Source organism: Eptesicus fuscus, chromosome 1 (genome assembly GCF_027574615.1).
Source record: "Eptesicus fuscus isolate TK198812 chromosome 1, DD_ASM_mEF_20220401, whole genome shotgun sequence".
Classification (NCBI taxonomy): domain Eukaryota; kingdom Metazoa; phylum Chordata; class Mammalia; order Chiroptera; family Vespertilionidae; genus Eptesicus; species Eptesicus fuscus.
This window is the reverse complement of record NC_072473.1, coordinates 129,343,211-129,366,618: the sequence shown is the minus strand read 5'-3', so window position 1 is coordinate 129,366,618 and position 23,408 is coordinate 129,343,211. Positions and strand designations below refer to the sequence as shown.

General features: G+C 40.7%; 1 protein-coding gene across 1 annotated transcript in view; it reads right to left on the bottom strand.

Moving 5' to 3' along the window:
• DGKK (diacylglycerol kinase kappa) overlaps positions 1-23,408 on the bottom strand; it is a 138,327-nt gene that overhangs the window by 64,640 nt on the left and 50,279 nt on the right. Inside the window, exons 3-8 of the mRNA XM_054718529.1 lie at positions 22,839-22,949; positions 21,040-21,120; positions 18,781-18,885; positions 3,887-4,022; positions 3,073-3,179; positions 2,627-2,752 (exon numbers count right to left, since the gene is read on the bottom strand). Of these exons, the coding sequence (XP_054574504.1) occupies positions 2,627-2,752; positions 3,073-3,179; positions 3,887-4,022; positions 18,781-18,885; positions 21,040-21,120; positions 22,839-22,949 (666 nt within the window). The remainder of the gene's footprint in view (positions 1-2,626; positions 2,753-3,072; positions 3,180-3,886; positions 4,023-18,780; positions 18,886-21,039; positions 21,121-22,838; positions 22,950-23,408) is intronic.

Genomic DNA, 23,408 nt, shown 5'->3' with positions numbered 1-23,408 from the left:
GGATGTGAAGAGTTGTAATCTGGTATGGTCTGATACTGGCCACTTGGAACACTGGCTCTTGGGTCTCCAAGGAGGAGCAAAGTCAGCCACTGCCTGGGGACACATAGCAGGAGCTACAGAAAGTTCTGCAGATTCCTCCTCTTTGCATCAGGTTTGGAAGTGCCCAGATGAGGCTCAGCTATAAAGCAAGGCAGGCTGCTGCTGGTGTCAGGTCTTGGACCTTTTATTGATAGGTTTGTCGCTCCCTGACACAGCTGCAGCTTGTTTGACAGATTTTAGCCTGAGCAAGGACAGACCATTCATATGCAAAATCCACTGCCCACAGGTTGGGTGGGCCTGCAAATTGGATGATGCATTGTCTTAGGGAATCACCAGGGTGGAGCAAAAAGAAATGGCTGCCAGTCAGCCCTGGGACCAGGGAGGTCCCAGCATAGGAACAATGATCTCTGCAAGCACCTCATCTGGGAGGAAGCCACCCCCGTGTTACTGCCTTGTTGCCAGACAATCCATTTCCTCCTTGGATGTGTCTGTGTCCCCCAGACCATTGCTCTGGTGCTGAAGCTCAGAGGAAGTCGTAGCTTTTAAGTTCAGTTTGTGTGCTGGCCCTTTAAGAGGAGCAGCTGGGTCTCCAGCAGCCTCTGTGTCACTGAGCCCCAATCCGCACTGGTTTTTACAGCTCATAGTTCTTACTGCCCATATCAACTTCTTTTCCCATCCCTGGGACCCTGGGCTCAGGGTCTGGTGTGGAAATGGGACCCCTTGTTCCTCTGGGTGGCCTCCACAGAGACATATCCCTCCGATTAAAAACGCAGCACACATGGGTGCAGGACCAGTCCATTCTGCTCTTCTGCATCTCCTATAAGTCTCAGTGTGCTTTCTTTTTTACTTCTCTAGTTGTAGGACTTCCATTTGGCCAGCTTTCCAGTGGTTCTGGATCATGGTTCTTCTATATTTTAGTTGTAATTTTGATGTGGTTGTGGGAGGTGGCAAGTACAGTCATTTATCTATGCTGCCATCTTTCAAATCTATTTTTTTTATTTTTTAAAGTTGTTGACAGTATTACAGATGTATCCTATTTTCTTCCTTTTTGCCCCCTCCATCCAACTCCCACCCCACCCCATATCTTCCCCATCCTGTCTCAAAGAGAATATATATATATATATATATATATATATATATATATATATATAATATATTTTATTGATTTTACAGAGAGGAAGAGAGAGGGATAGAGAGTTAGAAACATCGATCAGCTGCCTCTTGCACACACCCTACTGGGGATGTGCCCGCAACCAAGGTACATGCCCTTGACCGGAATCGAACCCGGGACCCCTGAGTCTGCAGGCCGACGCTCTATCCACTGAGCCAAACCGGTTTCGGCATATTTTTTCTTTTTACAGAAAGACTGAACTTCTCACACTGTTCCCTCTTGCTATGCCCTGAGGGTGATAACTGGTTTATAACTCTTTCTGCATTGGTTACAGTTCTGTGTAACCTATGAGCAATAGGCCCCACTGGTCATCATATCCAGGTGATCTAGAGGTGTCTCCTGGTGGCAGCCACAAAAATCAGGGCTCCCAATGCAGGTACAAGTCCCTTCCAGGTGGTGCTTTTGAGCTGGATCAAAGCAGAGGGAGAGCACAAAGATGGTACCCATCTGCTGGACCTAGGCAGAGGAAACTAGAATCTTCTAAGAACATGCTTATAGTTTGGTTTCTTCTTGTCTAGGATAATCAGTTTGAAAGTAGCCTCTAAAAGACTAGAAAGTCTAGATCAGGCTTTCTCAGTGCTGGCACTATTGATACTTTGGGCCAGACAGTACTTTGTGCTGCCCTGTGCTTTGGAGGTTTAGCAGAATTCCAGGCTTCTGCTCATTAGAAGCCTGAAGCACACCCTCTTTCCCTGTTTGTAACAATCAAAAATCTCTCCAAGACATTGTTTTATGTCTTGTGGGCGAGGGGGCGCATAATCACACCCAGTTTAGAATCTCTAACTTAGAGATATGTTAGTGTTGTAGTTAAGAGCATGGTTTTTACAGAATTATGTATCAATCAAGAATATTTTGCTTATTGGCTGCATGACCTTAAGCAAATCACTTCACTTTTCTGAACCTCATTTTCTTCATCTGTAAATGAGGACAATGAGGCCTTGTTTAGGGTTGTTGTAAGGATTAAATGAGATCATGTGTATAAAAATCTCAATACATAGTAGAAATAAGAATGTGTTATTATTAACCTTTACTAATTAACAAAGATCACAAGTTTCTAGGAAATGTTGATTGAGGAATGGAGAAGGTTTTTTTAACAGTAGATTCAGAACTTAATTTTCAATTGCCCAGACTGTCAAAAGAGAATTAAGCTTTTCCCTAGTAGCTTTTCCCTTTTGCTAGTGGGCCTCACCAATTAAGAACCATAAAACATGAGAGTCTTAAATATTTTTCTTAGAGACTCTATAGCCAGGTCTGGAAAGGCAGGATACTGAGCTCGATACTCTGGAACCTGCATAATCTATTTAGATGTAACAGTCTCTGAGAGGTCTATCTATGTGTAGGCACAGTCAACTCTCAATCCACCCCTTCTCTACAAGTCAAGTTCTCTAAGTATCAAGGAGATGGGAAGAGTCTTACCGTAGAATTACACCAGAGACATCGGAAATCTTGAAGTCTTTGATTACTGCCACAGTTCTCATGACATACTGCACATTGAGAACTAACAGATATATTTCCTTCTACCCATTGATGGGGCATAGTTTCCTGAAGGGTAAAAAGAGACAAGACGTAGAATTTAGAGATATAAGGAGAGAAAGAGTGAGCTGGAATAACTATACTATCCCATGGAGGATATTAGGTAATTGCAAGGAAGTTCCTCCTAGTCCTGCCCTCCCCACTCCAATGCTAGTGAGCAAGGACATGTAGTTGTGGGAGGCCTTAATCATTCTAGAATGTTTGGATCATGAGCCTGGGGAAGAAGCTTACTTGGATTGTCTGAAGACAGGAAGAAATCTTCCTTCCCCTATGTGTTCTGACTGAAGGGGAGGTAGAAAAGAGTGCCTGAGAGAATGGCTGGTACTCACTATTTCATCTGCAGGTATGAGGAGGTCATCAGTGATGGACAAAGTATTCCATTTACAATCTTTGCTTGCTCTCAAAGCACATAATATGTGAGACTTCACTTTGCATACTGTGAAAAGGAGGAAGAAAAAAGATGGATGTAAATCTGGTAATAATGAAGAGTCTAATTCCCTTCCCTAAGCTTCTCTGAAAGTTAGAACCTATATGCATCTAAATAGTCCTGATGTACTTTCATAGGCCAATTTTCCATATGATTCAGTTCCTTTTTATTCTTACTGAATTGCAATTCTCTGCTGTCTGTTTTGAATGGAAATCAATAAGAATGAGGTGATTTATGTTTTTCCAACCCTTTTGACCATATTGTTTGATCCTCCCAGACCCAGCCCTCCATTTTGATTCATAAGAATTCCCTCTCATGCAAGATTCTTCCCATCTCCTTTCCTCATTCTGTTAAGTGTCAGAGTTAACCTTACACTAGAGCAGTGATGGCGAACCTATGACACGCGTGTCAGCACTGACACGCATAGCCATTTCTGATGACACGCGGCCACTGAGGTGGCCGCATGCCGAGGATGAAACATTTGCTGCTCCTGAGGATGAAACATTTGTGAAATAATGATTTTTCCTCAAAGTGACACACTACCCGAGTTATGCTCAGTTTTTTGGCGAAGTTTGACACACCAAGCTCAAAAGGATGCCCATCACTGCACTAGAGTCAGTGACATAGTGTGAGTCAGTGATACTAAAGTCACATGAGCTCTTTCACCTCTATCTCTATCTACTTAACTCCATTTTAAAAAGAAATCAGAAATGCACCTTCACAGGTGATAACATTTCTTGATAAGGCAGGAATGCTCTCCCGGCAAACATTGCAGTGTTGGGTCCGAGGGCTGTAGCTAGAATACCAATAGTGCATTCCAATAAGGTAAGGGTTGTTTTCTGCTGACGGTATCTAAAATAAATCAGAGATAATGGAGAATTAATCACAGAGACAAATTAGGTAAGGCTAGAAAATCTGCTGCTAAGGCTTCAGAGCATGTGAAGAGGAAGAATGAATGTTAAAGTCATTACCTAACAAATCTCTCACCCCTGTTCCCCTCTAAACACACACACACACACACATACACACACACACACACACACACACACACACACACACACTGATTTTTAAAAGGGAAAAGAATAGGGGGGTAAATCCTGGAATAGAAGTTAAAGGTAGAAGTAATGATCTTTATGGTGCTTGGCCAAATGATCTTTATGGTGCATTGGTTTAGTTTAAGCAAAAGTAGTTCTTTTAGCCTTGGCCTTGACTCTCTTTGAGTAGTCAATAAAAGGAGGTGGTTAGTTGGAAATTCAGTGATATCCAGGTCCTCTGGCCAAGCAAAAAAAAGGAAGGAGGCAAGGTTCTGACTCTGTGCTTGTCAGGCTTTACCTACATCCTGGAAATATATATTCCCCTTCCTAGCCCCACTGCTGCCACAGTTTCATCTCAAGGGCCTTTTGCCCAAGCATTTTTTTCTGAATGCCATGCTCTGACTGCCTATAGTAGTTTCCTGGTTAATCAATTTAATCCATTCAAACTTAATTCAACAAATATTTACTGAGTGATTACTATGTGCTTAGCATGTTTCAAAGCATTGGGGAATATAGTGATAAATAAGATAAAGTCTTTGCCCTCATGGAATGACACCATATTTGGTGTCCTCTTTCATGGTATTGAATTTGACATTTACTGTTAACCTGCCTATAAATTCTGCATTTATCACAGCCTGACTCTCATGACTGTGGGACAGGCACAGGGTATACCAGCAACTAGTTTTGGAATTTAAAGGATAAGGGAAGAGGTAGGCATAAAAAAACTCCCGTTTGTTCTAGGTGTGCATTCTATAGGACTCTTCTTATTCTCTAATTCTTACGAATGTCCGACTTTTCCTTCTCTGACTTCCTCTGGAATGTAGACATAGGCTTACACGTTCAGATTTTTATTCTTGACACTAGAGGCCTGGTGCATGAAATTCGTGCACTGGGGGAGGATGTTCCTCAGCCCAGCCTGTATCCTCTCCAATCTGGGACCCCTCGGGGGATGTGGGATTGGGCCTAAACCGGCAGTCAGACATCCCTCTCACAATCTGGGACTGCTGGCTCCTAAATGCTTGCCTGCCTGCCTGCCTGATTGCCCCTAACCACTTCTACCTGCCAGCCTGATCACCCCCCCTAACCTTTCCCCTGCCAGCCTGATTAACACCTAACTGCTCCCCTGCCCTCCCCTGCCAGCCTGATCTCACCCCCAATTGCCCTCCCCTGCCAGCCAATTTGGTTCTGATTGGTTTGTTTCTATGCCAGTTAGTGTCAAAAGCTCTGCCTCCTAGGTAGCCATTGGCTCCTGGCACTTCACCCAGATTTGGTTCTGATTGGTTGGTTTCTATACCAGTCAGTGTCAAAAGCTCCACCGCCTAGGCAGCCATTGGCTTCTCACACTTCACCCAGATTTGGTTCTGATTGGTCAGTTTCTATGCCAGTTAGCATCTCTGGGCCTATCAATGGGGGCTGATCAGAAAGGAGGGGCTAATCAGCAGCCCTGGTGGAGGCCTGGAGAGAAATGGAGGTGAGGCTGCTGGCCAGGCCCAGAAAGAAAGAGAGAGGCAAGTGCTGATCAACAGCTGCCACAGAGGCTATGGATCAGACTCTGCTTCTCTCTTCAGGCCTCTCCCCAGGCTTGATTCACAGCCCCATCAGCAGTCAGTGTTGGGTCGCCACAGCAACCCAGTGCTGACTGCAGGACTGACTTCCGGTTGGTCAAGCCTCCAGTTGTTGTGGATGTGATGGACCCAGGGTTTTTATATATTAGGATTATAATGGGTTGGGTGTGTAAAGGCATGACAAGACTTTAAAAAAAACTATACACTGAGTGGCCAAATTATTATGATCTCTGAATGCATAATAATCTGGCCACTCAGTGTATATCCTATATAATAAAAGGCTAATATGCAAATTGTCCCCTCGACCAGGAGTTTGACTAGCAGGTAGACTGGCCAACTGCCCATGTCCCCTCTCCCTGGCCAGGAATTCATGCACCAAACCTCTAATTAATATATAGGAATGGATATATATATATATATATATATATATATATATATATACACACACTGAGTGGCCAGATTATTATGTGTTCAGAGATCATAATAATCTGGCCACTCAGTGTATATTCTCCTTGATGCCAGCTGATAGTAGTTTGTTCATTAGAGAGATAGCTCATGCTATTGAGGGCTCCCATGCATTAAGTGTTTACATTTGATCAGTTTAGCCATCTAAAACATAGCCTGTACAGGGTACTCTAATCCCTCCTTCTTCCTTCTGGCATGCTGGTTATATACTAAACTGTTGCTTGGTTGATCAGAAAGCTTATGCTGATATCCTGACAGTGTTTCAAAATAATCATAGAGTGGAGAGTCATGAGGAGGTGACATAGTCTTGGATTTGGCACTCTGAGCTCCCAGCAACTTTCTATTTCCTAAACTACTAGATTATAACTCTATTAAGTACCTTCCTTTTTTCCTATCTCCTTACCTCCCCCAATAATTAATAAGGGCCTACTTTGCATCATTAAAGTTACAGAGATGAATGAGCCACAAGGAGCTCATAGTCTATTGGAGGAGACAGCTTCCTAAACAGATCATTCAAGCAGAGTCAAAAGTGAGTTCTCCTAGAATGTGCAAGGTTTTACAGGACAAATGGAAGAAATGCAGAGCTCTGCCTGGGTAGAATATTGAAATTCATTGTCTCATTAGTTATAGAATATAAAAGAATATGTAAAATGGACATTGTTTCAGTTTAGCAGTTGAAGAGATGGGACTTATATTCCTTCTGTGCATCCTATTCCATAAGGAAACTTGGTTGCATCCAACTTTGGATGAGTTTGTGTTGTATGTAAGGTGTCTTTACAGATGTAATTAACTAAAGAAGAGGTCATAATGGATTTTATTGGGCCCTAATCCAATAACTGGAGTTCTTATAAGAAGAGGGAAATTTGGACACAGACACAGGGGGGAACATCATCTTACCTAATAATAGACAAACATGTAAATTGACTGTACCTCCACTACGCCACCAGCCAATCAGGAGTGGTATGCAAATTAACCCAACAAAGATGGTGGTTAATTTGCATACACAGGCACCTGAGTAATGGGGGGCAGGTGGGATGCTCGCGTCGTCACCATGGCGATGACACAGGCTTTCTGCCCCGCCCCCCTGGTCACTCAGAACCTCTGGGCAGCGTGGGAAGGCAGGGCTGGAGCGGAAAGAAGCGGCTCCAGGGCCTGAGCAGAAAGGGGCTGGGCGGAGTGGAAAGGCGGTGCTGGCAGCCAGGGAAAGGAAAGCCCATTCTAGCACAAATCTTCGTGCATTGGGCTTCTAGTGTAATAATAGAGGCAGAGATTGGATGTATCTACAAGTCAAGGAATACCAAGGACTGCCTATAATCACGAGAAGCTAAGAAGAGGCAAAGAAAGATCATCCCTTAGATCTTTCAGAGAGACTTTGGTCCTGCCAACACCTTGACTTTGGACTTCTAGACTCCAAAACTATGAAAGAATAAGTTTCTGTTGTTTTAATTCACCCACTTTGTGGTCATTGTTATGGCAGTCATAACAATGACAGTATGTTATGACAGTATGTCATTACAGGCATTTCTGATAGTTGACACAGATTAAAAATGCATTTGAATGCAGATGATAAACTGTGTCATGTATACAGAATATTTGGCCTTTAATAGGGTGGCCATATAATCTAAATTAGGACACTTTAATAGTAAAATGGGGAGCTAAAAGTAATTATGCTGGGACAACCAGCATGAACTGTGTTCATCCTGAGGAAACCACTAGTCATGGAGACACTATGCATGAGCTAGAGAGTCATTTAGCCAATTTGAATCTATTTGTTTATCTATACAATCAAGTTGTCTGGCTTGTACCACTTAGTTGCCCATCAGACTACCCTGTAATCACAAGAAGTGGGGATTAGAAAAGAAAAGGAAGATAATTAATTAGGAAGAATTTAAGATGTCTTTCCAAGAGCATGGATTAAGAGTTAGGAGATCTAAGAACTCAATTCTGCTATATAAACTGTGATTTCAGGCAAGGCAACTGAACTCTGAGGTTCCGTTTTCTCATCTACTTAATGAAATCATAGAATAATAAGCTTTTCAAGTTTACTTATTTTAAAAATATATTTTAATGATTTCAGACAGGAAGGGAGAGAGAGAAAGATAGAAACATTAATGATGAGAGAATCACTGATCGTCTGCCTCCTGCATGCCCCCCTACTGGGGATTGAGCTGAAAACCCAGGCATGTGCCCTGATTGGGAATTGAACTATGATCTCCTGGTTCATAGGTTGATGCTCAACCACTGAGCCTTGCCAGCTAGGCTTTTTTTTTTAAAGAGTAGTTTTATTAAAGCCATGGACAGCACTTAGAGTAGAAGTAGCAACAGGAGAGCCTCGGTGGGGCTGCTTTGGCTTTCTAGAAATGTTATGGGAAAGAAGTGAACCAAGTTAGGGTTGCTGTCAGCCCTCTGGAAAGTCAGAGAAAAGGTGGCCTTGAAGATAAGTTTAGAGGTTAGCCCGGGAGAAGCTGCTGCTGACCATTGCTCCCCTGGTTGCTAGTCTGACGGGGTCACTTAGAAGGGCAGCTTTTCAAGTTTAAAGGAATATTGGAATTCATCTAGTCTTCTTTTTTAAGTGACTTTTTAAAAAATTGAGGCATATTTGACAGTTAAAAAGTGTGTAGCCCTAGCTGGTTTGGTTCAGTGGATAGAGTGTTGGCCTATGGACTTAAGGGTACCAGGTTTGATTCCAGTCAAGGGCACATGCCCGGGTTGCAGGTTCGATCCCCAGTAGGGGGCATGCAGGAGGCAGCCAAACAATTATTCTCTCTCATTGTTGATGTTTCTATCTCTATTTCCCTCTCCCTTTCTCTCTGAAATCAATAAAAATATATATTTAAAAAAATGTATATATTTAATTTAATTTGATGATATGGTATACATATATATTGTGAAATAATCACCACAATCAATCTAATTAACATATTCATTACTTCTGATAGTTACCAAATTTTTCCTTCTTTTTTTGTGTTGAAAGTACTTAAAATCTTTCTTAGCACATTTTAGTGTTTAGTAAATTATTGTTACCTATAGTAACATTGCTGTATGATAAGTCTCCAGAATTTATTCATCCTGCATAAAAAACTTTTTATCCATTACCTATGTCTTCTTATTCTCTCTTTCCTCAGCACTTGGTAACTATCATTCTACTCTCTGCTTCTATGCTAGTGCAATATTGTTTTGATTACGATAGCTTTGCAATACATTTTGTTATCAGGAAGTATGGTGCCTCTAACTTTATTCTTCTCTCTCAAGATTGCTTTGGCTATTTGGAGTCTTTTGAGGTTCCATATGAATTTTAGATTTTTAAAAAAATTTCTGTAGGAATGCCATTGGGATTTTGATTGGGATTACAACGAATCTGTAGGTCACTTTGGGTAGTACGGACATTTTAACAATAATAATTGTTACAATTCATAAACATTTGATATCTATTTATCTATGTCTTTTTTAATTTTCTTCATCAATGATTTGTCATTTTTAGTGTACAAGTCTTTCACCTCTTTTGTTAAATTTATTTCTATGTTTTTCATACTTTTTGTTATTATGGAGCTGTTTTCTTAATTTCCCTTTTGAATAGTTATTTGTGTATAGAAACCCGATTTATTTTTGTATGTTAATTTTTTTAAATGAATTAGTTTGTTCTAACCACTATTTTATTGAGTCTTCAGGTTTTCCTATGTATATGATCATGTCATTTGCAAATGGAAAGAATCTAACTTCTTCCTTTCTAATTTGGGTGCCTTTATTCTTTTTCTTGCTATTTTCTCAGGCTAAGATTTCTAGTTACTAGGTTGAAAAGAAGTGGTTAGAGTAGGAATCCTTGACTTGTACCAGATCTTAGAGGGCAAGCTTTCAGTTTCCCCCCATCTATATATATAAAAGGCTAAGCAACCGTCTGACTGTCTGACCAGTAGCTATGATGCACACTGACCACGAGGGGGCAGATGCTCAACGCAGGAGCTGCCAAGCTGTGGTGACTTGGCAGTGGCATTTCTCGGGTGACACACCCTGGAACCAGAGAGGGGGGAGCCCAATTCTGGGGTGTGTCACCCAAGAACCACCCTCTCCCAATCTGGGACCCCTAGGGGCAAAGAGCTGGTTTTGGCCCGATCCCTACAGGCCAGGCAGAGGGACCCAACATGCTGGAGGGACCCCACTCACTCCACAGATGTCCGTCGAGCCCCAGTGCTGCCCCAGGTGCAGCAGGCCAGGGAGGGACCACAGGAGGTTTGCTCCAAGGCGTGTCCATCCCGTCTCACCCAGCCCCACTCCGCTGGCCACCTTCTAATTAATTTCCTTTCAATGTGCATGAATCTGTGCACTGGGGCACTAGTTGATTATAATGCTAGCTATGGGATTTTTAAAAATATAAGATTTTATTGATTTTTATAGAGAGGAAGGGGGAGGGATAGAAACAGAAACATTGATGAGAGAGAAACATCACTGATTGATCAGCTGCCTCCTGCACACCCCCTACTGGGGATTGAGCCCGCAACCTGTGCCCCAACCCAGAATCCAACTGGTGACCTCTTGGTTCCTGGGTTGAAACTCAATCACTGAACCACACTGCCCAGGCAGCTATGGGCTTTTTATATATGGCCTTTGTTGTATTGAAATAAGATTCTTTTATACCTATTTTGTTGAGGTTTAAATGATGGTTAGGTGTTGAACTTTGACAAATGCTTTTTCTGCATCTATTGAGTTGATCCTGTGGTTTTTCTTTCATTTTGTTTTCATATTGATTTATATATATTAAATCACTTTTGCATCACTGCCATAAGTCCCTCTTGGTCATGGTGTGTGATCCTTTTAATGTGCTATTGAATTCAATTTGTTAGGATTTTATTAAGGATTTTTGCATTGTGTTCATCAGGGTTACTCTCTTGTGGTTTTCTTTTCTTGTAGTGTCTTTGCCTGTTTTTTTTTTTTTTTCTTAAGTAGGATTTGTTGAACTGGATGGTCCCTAATACTGACATAATGTAACAAATCAAGCAAGCTTGAGTGTACAAAATCTATATATACTTTTTTTTCTAAAAAAATATAGATATTTTTTCTCTTTAATTGTAGCCAAACTAAAATGCTATTTTGATACAATAAAGTTCAAGGAAAATCCTGGGGAAAACCCAGAAAGAATTAATTTGTGATTTGCTGTACTCTTTAACTAGAAAGTTAAATGTTATAGAAACATAAATACTTCACAAATGATGTTTTTAAAAGTATCTGCCATGGCAAAAGGCACATTCACAAAATATTTTAATAGGGTCATTTTCTGTTAGGAATTCTCAGAAATGTAACACATTTTGAGTCATAATAGGAGACTTTACCACATTCATATTTTTAGCATGTTTTCTGATATTTAGTACACAGAGAGTGTGAAGTATAAAGAATTCCTTGCTCAGCTGACTACATGTTGAGCTTTGACCTACTGATCAGGAAGTCATGAATTTTGAGCTCAATCCCCAGTATGGGGGTGTGCAGGAGGCAACCGATCAATGATAATCTCTCGCCATTGATGTTTCTATCTCTCTCTCCCTCTCCCTTCCTCTCTGAAATCAATAAAAATTATATTTAAAAAAGAAGTATTTGTGCTAATTCTTCAAATGAACTGTTTCTTTCAATAAATTGAGTAGAATTCACCCATGAAGCTACCAGGTTCTGGACTTTTCTTTGTTGGGAGTTTTTTTTTTAATATTATTTCTGATCCAATTTTTTAATTTGCTACTGGTCTGTTCAGGCTTTATATTTTTTCCTGATTCAGTTTTAGTAGTTTGTATGTTTCTAGGAACTTATCCATTTCTTCTTAGTTATATAGTTTGTTCATAATAGTTCCTTATGATCCTTTTTGTTTCTGAGGCATATGTTGTAATATTTCCTATTTCTGAGGCATCTGTTATAATATTTCATCTTTCATTTCTGATTTTATTTATTTGAATTGTCTCTTTTATTCATAGTCTAGCTAACAGTTTTTCAATTTTATTTTTTAAAAAAATCACCTCTTCATCTTTTTTACTTAATTTTTTTTCTGTTGATTTATTCTGCTCTAATTTTAATTATTTTCTTCCTTCTTCTGACTTTGGGTTGTTTGTTGTTTTTCTAGTTACTTGAGATGTAAGGTTAGGTTGTTTATTTGAGATCTTTCTATTTTAATGGTATTGTTTATTGTTATAAACTTCCATTTTATAACTGCTTTTACTGCATCCGTAGGTTTTGGTATGTTGTGTTTTCATTTTTGTTTTTCTCAATATACTTTTAAAATTTCCTTTGGATTTCCTCTTTTACCTAAATGGTTGTTCAAGACTGAATTGTTTAGTTTCTATGTATTTGTGAATTTTTCTTTTCTTTTCTTTTCTTTTCTTTTCTTTTCTGTTATTGATTTCTATTTCATTACCTTATGGTCAGAAGAGATACTTGGAATGATATCCATGCTTTTAAAATCTGCTAAGGCTTATTTTGTCACCTAACATATTAGTTATACTGGAGGATATTCTGTGTGCCCTTGAGAAGAATCTCGAGAAGAATATATCTTCTGCTATTGTTGGGTATAAATTTCTGTATATTTCAGTTAGGTCCATTTGGTCAATAGTGTTATTCAAGTCAGGTGTTTCTTTATTGATTTTCTGTCTGCAGAAAATGTATCCACCATTGTAAATGGGGTAGCGAAGTCCCCTACTATTATTGTATTGCTGTCAAGTTCTGCCTTCAGATCTTTCATGATTTGTTTTATATATTTAGGTAGGTACTCTGATGTTACATGCATATATACTTATGATTGTATTGAATTGATTATTTTATCATTATACTAGGGGCCCGGTGCATGGAATTTGTGCATGGGGGGTGTTCCCTCAGCCCAGCCTGCACCCTCTCCAATTGGGGACCCCTTGGGAGATGTCCGACCACCAGTTTAGGCCTGATACCTATGGACATCCCTCTATCTGGGACTGCTGGCTTCTAACTACTCACCTGCCTGCCTGCCTGATCACCCCTAACTGCCCTCCCCTGCCAGCCTGATATTGCCCCCAACTGCCCTCCCCTGCCAGCCTGATCTCGCCACCAACTGCCCTCCCCTGCCAGCCAATCTTGCCCCCAATGGCCTTCCCCTGCCGGCCTGATCTCGCCCCCAACTGCCCTCTTCTGCCAGCCTGATCTCACCCCCAACTGCCCTCCCCTGCTGGCCTGGTTGCCCCCAACTGCCCTGCAGGCCTGATCTCGCCCCCAACTGTCCTCCCCTGCCAGCCTTATTGCCCCTAAACCCTGCTGGCCTGATCGTGCCCTCAACTGCCCTCCCCTGCTGGCCTGGTTGCCCCCAACTGCCCTTCTGGCCTGATCTCACCCCCAACTGCCCTCCCCTGCCAGCCTGATTGCCCCTAACCCCTGCTGGCCTGATCTTGCCCCCAACTGCCCTCCCCTGCCAGCCTTATTGCCCCTAACCCCCTGCTGGCCTGATCTTGCCCTCAACTGCCCTCCCCTGCTGGCCTGGTTGCCTCCAACTGCCCTGCCGGCCTCATCTCACCCCCAACTACCCTCCCCTGCCAGCCTGATTGTCCCTAACCCCCTGCTGGCCTGATCTATCTCCCAACTGCCCTCCTCTGCCAGTCTGATCACCCCTAACTGCCTCTGCCTCAGCCCCCACCACCATGGCTTTATTTGTAAGGAAGTCAGACATCTGAAAGATGGCTGGTCGATCCAGTCTAATTAGTTTATTACCCTTTTATTAGTATAGATATATTATATAGGATAGGATTGCTTAAATGGTGGGGAGCCTTTTTCAGCAAGAGGCTGAAAAAGGCTCTTGGCAGACAAAAACACATAATTTCTATATCTGGACTGATAGCCAGCCATATGCACTATACTACCAAACTGGTCATGAAAAAATTGAACTGCTTTCTTACACCTTACACCAAACAGCTGTTGCCCTTAAAACCCCTCTGCAGCCCTCATCTTAGGTTCTGCCTTCGCAGTTCACCCAGGTTAGGTTGTGATTGGTTGGTTTCTATGCTAGTCAGCGTCTCCAGGCCTATCTCTGGGCCTGATCAAAGAGGTGGGGCTGATCAGCAGCCCCGGAGGAGGCCCAGAGAGAAACAGAGGCACAGCTGCTGGCGAAGCTGGGAGAGAAAGAGAGAGGCAACACCTGATCAACAGCTGCTACGGAGGCTGCGGATAGGACCATGCCTCTCTCTCTCTGCAGGCCTCTCTCTGGGCCTGATCTGCAGCCCCCTAGGCAGTCAGTGCTGGGTCACCACGGCAACCCAGCACTGACTTCTGGTGTTCAGTGGAGCCTTGGTCATTACAGACCCTGGCTCTTTATATATATAAACTAGAGGCCTGGTGCACGAAATTCATGCACTTGGGGGTTGGAGGGTCCCTCAGCCCGGCCTGTGCCCTCTTGCAGTCCGGGAGCCCTCGGGGGATGTCCGACTGATGCGGGGAACCGGCCTATGCCATCAGTCGGACATCCTTAGTGCTGCCGCGGAAGCAGGAGAGGCTCCCGCCACTGCCACTGTGCTTGCCAGCTGTGAGCCCAGCTTCTGGTTGAGTGGTACTCCCCCTGTGGGAGCACACTGACCACCAGGGGGAAGCTCCTGTGTTGAGCATCTTCCCCCTGATGGTCATAGCGACCGGTTGTTCCACTGTTTGGTCAATTTGCATATTAGCCTTTTATTACATAAGATAATGTCCTCCTTTGTCTCTAAAGACAGTTTTAGATATACTGTCTATTTTTTCTGATATAAGTATAGCCACCCATGCTTTCATTTGGTTACCACTTACATGAAATATATTTTCCATCCTTTACTTTCAGCCTATGCTATTTAATTTTAAAGTGAGTCTCTTGTAGACACCATATTTCTAGATTTTGTTTTTCACTTAGTCAGCTTCTCAAGAGTTGCTGAAATTCTGCTCTCCTTTTCCCTTGTAAAAAGAGATCAGGCCAAGGGAATTACTGTTGGCCTCAAGCTCTGCCAAACTAGAGGATGGGGCTATGTAGGTAAATGGCTTACTATGATTTTCTATGTGGCGAGTCTGTCTCTATGCTCCATAGAGTTTCTGCAGCTTCTTTATAGTATTCTGAAACTCTCAGAAGCATTCTAGTTGGCACATGGTAGTTTATTTGTTGTTTTTGTAGGGGAGAGGATAAGCTTTGAGATTTCCTAGTCTGCCATCTTGCTGATGTCACTATAAAAATTAATTTTCTATACAGTATTTTAAAAAGTTGTTTAGTTTGCTTTAAATACTGCCAATGAGCTCTGCCAGTGGTGGCTCAGTTGGTTGGAATGTCATCCTATACACCAAATATGGCGGGTTGTATTCTTAGTTAAGGCATATATCTAGGTTGCAGGTTCCATCCTCTTTGGGGCACATGTAGGAGGCTACTGATCAATATTTCTCACTCTCTCTCTCTCTCTATCTATCTATCTATCTCTCTATCTCTCTAAACAATTTGAAAATTTCTAAAAATAAATAAATAAATAAATAAATGCTTCCAATGACATGGAGCTTTCTACCTCAAATGGCAGCTGATACCATTCTTTCAGCTCACACTGAATGTTAGAAAGTTATTCTACTAGGCCAAAGGTGAAGAAAAAATTTTCTAAAATTTAGAACTTTAGGAACATTGAAAGGAGTCTTTTGCAAGAGTCTTAGTTCCCCATCTTTGGGGTAATTCAAGTAAAGGCTACATGACTTGATCTAAAGATGCTTTAGAGTCTAAAATCTGTAGTCTACTTCTAAGGTTCATTCTTGTTCCCATAGTTAATGGTTTCATGACAATTAATTGTTAGAAAGAGCTAAACTTTTAATCTAGTTTTCCATGTAGCTCTATTTCCATTCTCCTCTTTTATTCTTTAAGTCTCCCAGGCTCAAACCTTTAATTTGCCTGTGACTTATTTCTCTCATTTACCTCTCATATGTTTCGGTTCTCCCCACCCCAACTTGGTATCTACCATTTGTCTTCCCTTTCTATCCTCATCCTGAGGCTTAACTTTGTCTTTCCTGCATTAATTTATAGTCTCCTCTATGATCTTTTGGTCTCCAGTTTATCCCTTGTCTAATCCAGCTTATATTTGTAAAGTATTCCTTTGATAAACTATCTCCCCTTTGTAATCCATCCTTAAACTGAACTTTGCTCATGTTGCAATTCTTCCCTTCTCTTTATCCTGACATTGATAATCTTTCAGAATAAAGCTCAATTTACCTCTTCATACACATTTCTTAAACTCACTTTCCCAAACTCTTCTGGTCAAATAGAGTCTCCTTTCACTCTATTCCAAAAAGTTTCTGTTTTTCTATTACTCAGATTTTGCTTATGTCAATTCCTCTGCTCAGGACTTCCGCCTGTCCCTAATCCCCTGTCACCAATAAAATCCTATTCATCTTTCAAGTCCAGTCACAAATTTTTCTTCTATAAACTCTTCCCAGAGTACTCCAGCCCATATTTATGTTTTCCTGCCTTGAACTCCCATACTACTTTAATGTCTGTTTTATTAATCTGGCAATCAGTCATTCACTGCCTTGTAACATCTCTGAAAATTGTTATTTCTCTTGAGTACTGTCACTTAACTATTTCTTTGTGTATATTTTGTTTCCCCCAACTACCTAAAAATATTTCTGTGGTAAGGAGCAGCAACACATTTTTTTCCAACTCTCTATAGAACAGAACTGGGCATCTAGTAGGAACTCACTCCTTAATGTGTACTGACTAGTTTCCAATAAGTTATCCAATTGCTTTGTAGTGACTTAATAAACCACTTAGTTAATTATTAATCTTTCTTCAACCCATATCAGGCATTGGTTGTGACAGAAGATAGAACATATCATTGGAGTTGAGCTTTATATGAGAGAAAGTATATTTGACTCTCTAAGCCTTAAGCAAGATGAATTGCTAAGATGTTGGTGGTGAGACATTTTACTTTCAGCTAAAAGTATTCCTTAATAGATTTAGGTCCCTAGAGCAGTTCTACAGAGGTTGTGATTACAACCTGAAACTCAACTTTCAAAAGTGTAAACAGGCAGATTTTTTTTTTTTTCCCTTTGTAGTTTGTGCAGTGTAGTCAACAACAAGGTGTTTAATTAATTGAGCCAGAAATTACAGATAAGTGCTCTTATGGATTATTTTAGAAGTTTTTGCATTATCAGAATAATAATTAAAATTCAAAATATCCTATGTGGCCTTTTTCACCAAATTGAAAATATGTGATTCATTAGAAGTGCTCCAGTTTGGATAGAGATAAGCTGGGGGAAGGAAAGGGATTGCTCTACAGGAGGGAAGATGGGAGCATAGAAGTCATAATTTCTTTTTGTGGATATCTCTAGTGCTGTGCCATAGTGGCCTCATTGTGGGTGGGCAGGAGGGACAGGATGTGATTCTCCATCAGGAAAGGAAAAAGATAACAAAAGAGTGAAATGTTGAGTCCTAAGTCACACAAAGACCATCTTCAGTTTCTAAGCAAAGACTTTCTCAATTAATCATATTCAATATGTCCTAGGAGAGGCCTTAATGATATGCGGAGAGGTATGTAGGCCCCAGTTCAATGAACTTGTGATGTCTCATAGCCATGATTAGCAGAATGTATAATTATGAAACCAAGTGGTCAAAAGCCTAAGAAATCTAGGGGAGTGAGGACAGATAGCTTTTCTCCATGGCATTGATTTTACTTCTAAAACCCATTATTACCAAGTCTGCACTGCTTTTTCCCAAATGCCTATAACAATATTCTACCCTTTGCTAGTTATGTAAGACATCAGGGTTTTTTAAAGGGTATATTTGTTTTCCCCTTTATCTCCAAGAGCTTCATAATAGATTACCCTCATTTATTCATTCAGCAAATATTTGTTGAGCTTCTGCTATGTGCCAAACACTGTTCTAAGTAAACAAATGACAAAAATCCTTCCCCCTTTACAACTTATGTGACTTCTAACTGTGGTAGGTCTGCAGAATAGTGGGCTGAAGGCATAGCCCAGAGTTTGAATGGTGGCACCATTTATGGCAGGGAGCAGTGGGGTTTGGTATTGCTACAGAGAAAAAGAACCCTGCTAAGCTTTGAGTAGGACCACTCCTTGCTCTTCCCTCAACATTTCTTTTCTGGTAGATAATAAACATAAAGGCAGAATTATGTAGTGGTTAATGATATAAGCTTTGCCACTGAGTGGTTGCTTCATTTTGGTCTGCTTTTCCTTTTTGAGTCTGTTTCCTTAGCTGTTACTGTAGTTACTCAGCAGACCCAAGTCAAGACTACTGATTTCTAACATAACATCTAAATTAGATGCTCACATACATCTGAGTGCCTTATCCACTGACATATAATGACATCTACATATCAAATGGATGTGTACACAGGTATCTAAACCACATACTTTTCAAGGTCTGAGTTCAAGTGAATCACTGCTATTTATAAATAGTTTTAAATAGGTTTCCTAATGATGTTCCTCTATAATTCCTGACCAGATGGTCTCTGCTTCCATCTTGTTATTTCCCTGTTTGAAAGATGGCTTAACTCAGTCAATTATGAGTTTATACTTCAGTGTTGCGTGGATTCTCTACTATTTCCTTACCTTACGAATTTCTCCTTGTTGAACAGTTTTTATGACATTAATCCATTCTTCCATGTCTTTCCGGTTGGGCGCAGCCAGGGTAAGTTTTCGTTGTGGTGTGATTACCTAAACAAAAAGTCACATTATTAGCTGGTTCACACTCCACAAATTTGCCCCCAAACAGAGCCTGTGAATTCTCAAGGACCTAGACAGGTCTACCAAGCATGACCCAAGCGACTTTTTAAACACAAGTCAGGTGTTCCCAGAACCACTTGCAGCTCCCTAAATCCCCACCCAAAATAATAGTAATGATAATAGTAACAAATAACACTTTAATGGCATTTACTATGTTCCTTGTATTGTTCTATTGCCATGTATGTATATTAATTATTTCAATCTTCATTACACCCCCATGATATAGGGATTTTTTTCCCACTTCATAGTCAGGAAAACCAAGGCTAAGGGACTTAAATGACTTGCCCAGGGTCCCCTAACAGGTAAAAAGCTAAGCCAGCATTGAAATCCAGATTATTTGGCTCTGGAGCACATGCTTTTAAACTTCAAGTGAGGTTGTTTGAACATCCTACTCACTACTGCTTTGTCTACTTAAAAATGGCAAAAGGGGCCTTAGCTGGTTTGGCTCAGTGGGTAGAGTGTACGCCTATGGATTGAAGGGTTCTGGGTTCCATTGCAGTCAAGGGCACATGCCCAGGTTGTGGGCTGGATCCCAAGTTGGGGACATGTAGGAGGCAGCCAATCAATGAATTTCTCTCAACATTGATGTTTCTATCTCTCTCCCTCTCCCTTCCTCTCTGAAATCAATAACAAAATTAAAAAGATGATTTAAGGGTATATGGTTCATAAAGGTGTGCCTCTCTGTTTGGGAAGAGAGTGAGAAATCTAAAAATCTAGTTTATTTTTTCTTACAGTCAGGGACAACCTGAAGAGAACTTTACCTTTGTATCCCTTAATCCTGCTTATTGCAAGAACCAAGGCAAGTATGAAAAAATCCATGCTGAGGGTCTAACATGGATTAGTTAGACCCTCAGCATGGATTAGTCTGCCCTAACATAGGTAGACTATGGCCATGAATTGGTCTTTTCCCAGAGGGAATGAGGGAACATGGATAGCAATAGCATCAGTCATTGCTTCAATGACCCTACTTGCCATTACTACCAACCCCAAACATCTTAGAACTAGCAATTTATTTTTACTTCTGTGATAAATGGGAATAAGAACTAGTGGGAATTGTTATAATAACCACTCTTTTGGTCGAAGTCCATTTTTGTATGGGGCTGATGGACAGTGTCTCTGTGTTTCAATTCGGCTAAGGGGCAACCTAGCCCTTGGGATTTCTTTGTAAAGTGGAGACCAAAAACATTAGCCTGTATGCTTACCAGCCAAAAATTAAGCTTTTGGGTATAGGTCAACAAAATCATTAGCTTTACCCTGGGTAAATGTGATATAATGAGAGAAATAAGAGTAGGTTCTCTCTTATATCTAGACCCTACTCTCCTTTCAAAAGCGAATAGAATGCGGACCACCCACAGAAGCAGGATATTGGGCCTGTAGCTTTTTAGTCTGCTAAGTATAACCTTCCACCTGCCTGAAGAGGAAACCCAGTCTCCATGATCCAACACTGAGGCTGGGAGGAGACAGTTCTGGGAGGAGATGGGTAGGAGAATACCTGAATCAATGGACTTGCTATTTTTCAGTGAGCTTTCTGATCTGGACTCACTTCAGTGCCCAAAGCCTTACGAAATTTCAGCAGTGCCAAATCCTTGAAAAGCAGAAAATCCTCTGCTTTCTTTGAGGTACTCTTATTAGTAACCTGAGGATAGGGTAGTTTTCACTTTGGATTTAGGCTCTTATCTGCTTCATCAAAGGAGAGTATGTCACATAGCTTGATTATCCTGATATTTTCGGTAACATATTAGCAGTCTCTTGAAAGCCTCCCAGTGATATTCTAAATCACCTTCATTAGGATTGATTTTGTAATAGTCATTCCCCTACTCCCAAATCATCTCAGTTTTATCGCAGATTGGTAATAGGGAATAGGGCCATCACTTTTTTCCTCCTATGGTGGAATGGTCAAAGTGTTTACATGAATAAGCTTTAGCACTTGATTGCAATGCTACTTTAAGTGAATTTCTATATACATTTGGGATCAAAGAAGACTTGGGAGACCTGAACTCCAAAAAGGAAACAAGTAGGTGTGGTAAACTTTCTTCCCATCTAGCTCCCACCCTGGGCCATTCACTCATTCTCAACCTTACTTACACAAAAACTGTGGCAAAGGTTTCTACAGCTAGTTTCTGCCAAGGCGACATGAGACAGATCAACAGTTTCAAAGTGTGCAAACTGGAAAGATAAGAGGGAGAAGGAAAAATAACCATCTGGTTAATGAGGAAAAGATACACTAAAAAGTAAACACACACACACACACACACACACACACACACATTAATAAGCATTTTTGGCAGTCATGATGTAATCGTTGCTCTGGCTTGAGTGTTGGGATTTATTTAGCATCATGCTTTTTGTTGATAAAACATGTGACAAATAAAAAACAAACCATATTAAACCAAAACACAAGTCTTTCCAAAACTTTGATGTGGATTTATAGGAAGGCCTGGGTAATTCAGAATTATTCAAAACTAAAGGTTTATGTTGGAAAAGATAATTTGATGAGGTCTAGCTAGGGGCCTAGTGGAGCAGATAGGAATTAGTAGCTCCAATTTTATCAGCCAACAGCCTTTGTTGCTAGTCCCTTCTAGTTTTAAAGCTGTGTCTTGTTATACATTGGCTATATAGTAGGTAACACCTAGCCAGCAGCAGGAAATCAGTACTATGTATACAGAGGGGACTGGCTTCAATGGTATGCAACCTGTGCAGTCATAAAAGACCTCATGTTCAGAAGGGCCTCACACTTGGTTTAATGCTCTGCTGTTGCAGTCTTGAAATTCTTAATATGTTTATCATTTAACTTGTGTTTTATAAGTGAAATCCAGTGGGACAATGGGTCATGAACATGAGCAGAGGAGATATGCACAATATGCATGTCCACCCCATATCTTGTCACTTATTTGAATTCAGGATACCCATGATCATAGAATTCCAGTGGACTCAAGATGTGTGAGAGTTCATTGAGATTCAAAACAAGTATAAAATAAGCATGTTACATCTATGACTGAGTAAGGGATCTGACAGCCCTCAGAGACCACATATTTGGTTGGAACTAGAACTTGTTTCAAACATAGCAATGGTGTTCTAAGAAACATGAACAACCAAGTAACCCTCTTATATTATTTCTTGAATATGTTACTTCCCTGAGTTAGCCAATCATTTATGTTGAAAGTTATAATATTGAAGGAAAGGAAAAGATAGGGAAATCCATAATTCATTTTCCTTTTAGAAAGTGTTGGTAGAATGTATAAGTGTCAAGATGTGAAATAAAAACAGTTGAGTTACTTTTGTGTAGTTTTGTGTACTGGTAAGAACAAATATATGTGTGTGTATGAACCACCATGTGCAAACTGTATAATTTTGATTGTTCTTCATGAGTTAAATGCTTTCTTGTTTGCTTTTAAAACTGGCATTGCACAATATACAAAGATGGCAAAATTGCTAATAATTTAAATTTTTCTTTTTTCTTTACTTACAATGACATCTAATGACAAATAAAAGATGCCCCGACAAGTCATTGCTTTATATTTTTGTATCTTTATTAGCATTTCTCTTTACATTTTAAATAAGAGGCCCATATTTTTATTTTATATTGGGCTCCACAAATTATGTAGTTGGTTCTGAGTGCAGAAGAGCTAACTGAGGAACTTATGAAAGGAGAGGGAAATGGGAAGGGGAGGGGAGAGAAAAGTTATTCTCTTGCCCCAAAAGTCCAAGTTAAAGGAATACTAACTTCTGCCTCAGTGTTTGCCAAGTGTCCTCATAACACATTTTCTGGCACCCACACACTAACCCAATGGACAGGATTTTATATATACTAACACACACACACACACACACACACACACACACACACACACACACACACACACGTATGCTATGTATTCTCTTACCGCAGGATGGTGTGCAAAGCAGAGCCTTTGTCCTCGAACCAGAAAATATCTAAGCTTCCATCTCTTGAAGGAGTTACAGCTCTTCAGCAGAGGTCCTTCCTTCAGTATTTTCTGAAAGATAGAAGCATAGCGTTGAGTAATTAGATCAATTTGCAAGACTATATCACTTGTCCTCTAAGTTGAAAAGATCAGATAGTTGGAAGGCTCCATATCTTTTACACATCTGAGAAATGGCCTGAGGGCCAGGAAAGAACTCAAGGAAGTTAGTTAAATCAGAAAATGCATTGGTTACCTTTGGATAACACATTCAGTATGATATAGGCTATACATTTCTTAGGATAGTGGCCTAAGAGCCATGGAGAACATCTCCATTGGTGGGAGGAGATGTGGAGAAGAGACATTAACACATGACTATGAGAACAACATGCCTAATAAAAAAGTGGTAGGGAAACATATTGCACTAAGTAAAGGCAGACTTTCTTGATGTCTACAGGTTGTAGCTCCAGACAGGGTCTTCCTATCAGGTCTTTTAGTGTGTTCCTTTTAGAATATTAAGTTAGATCATACCCT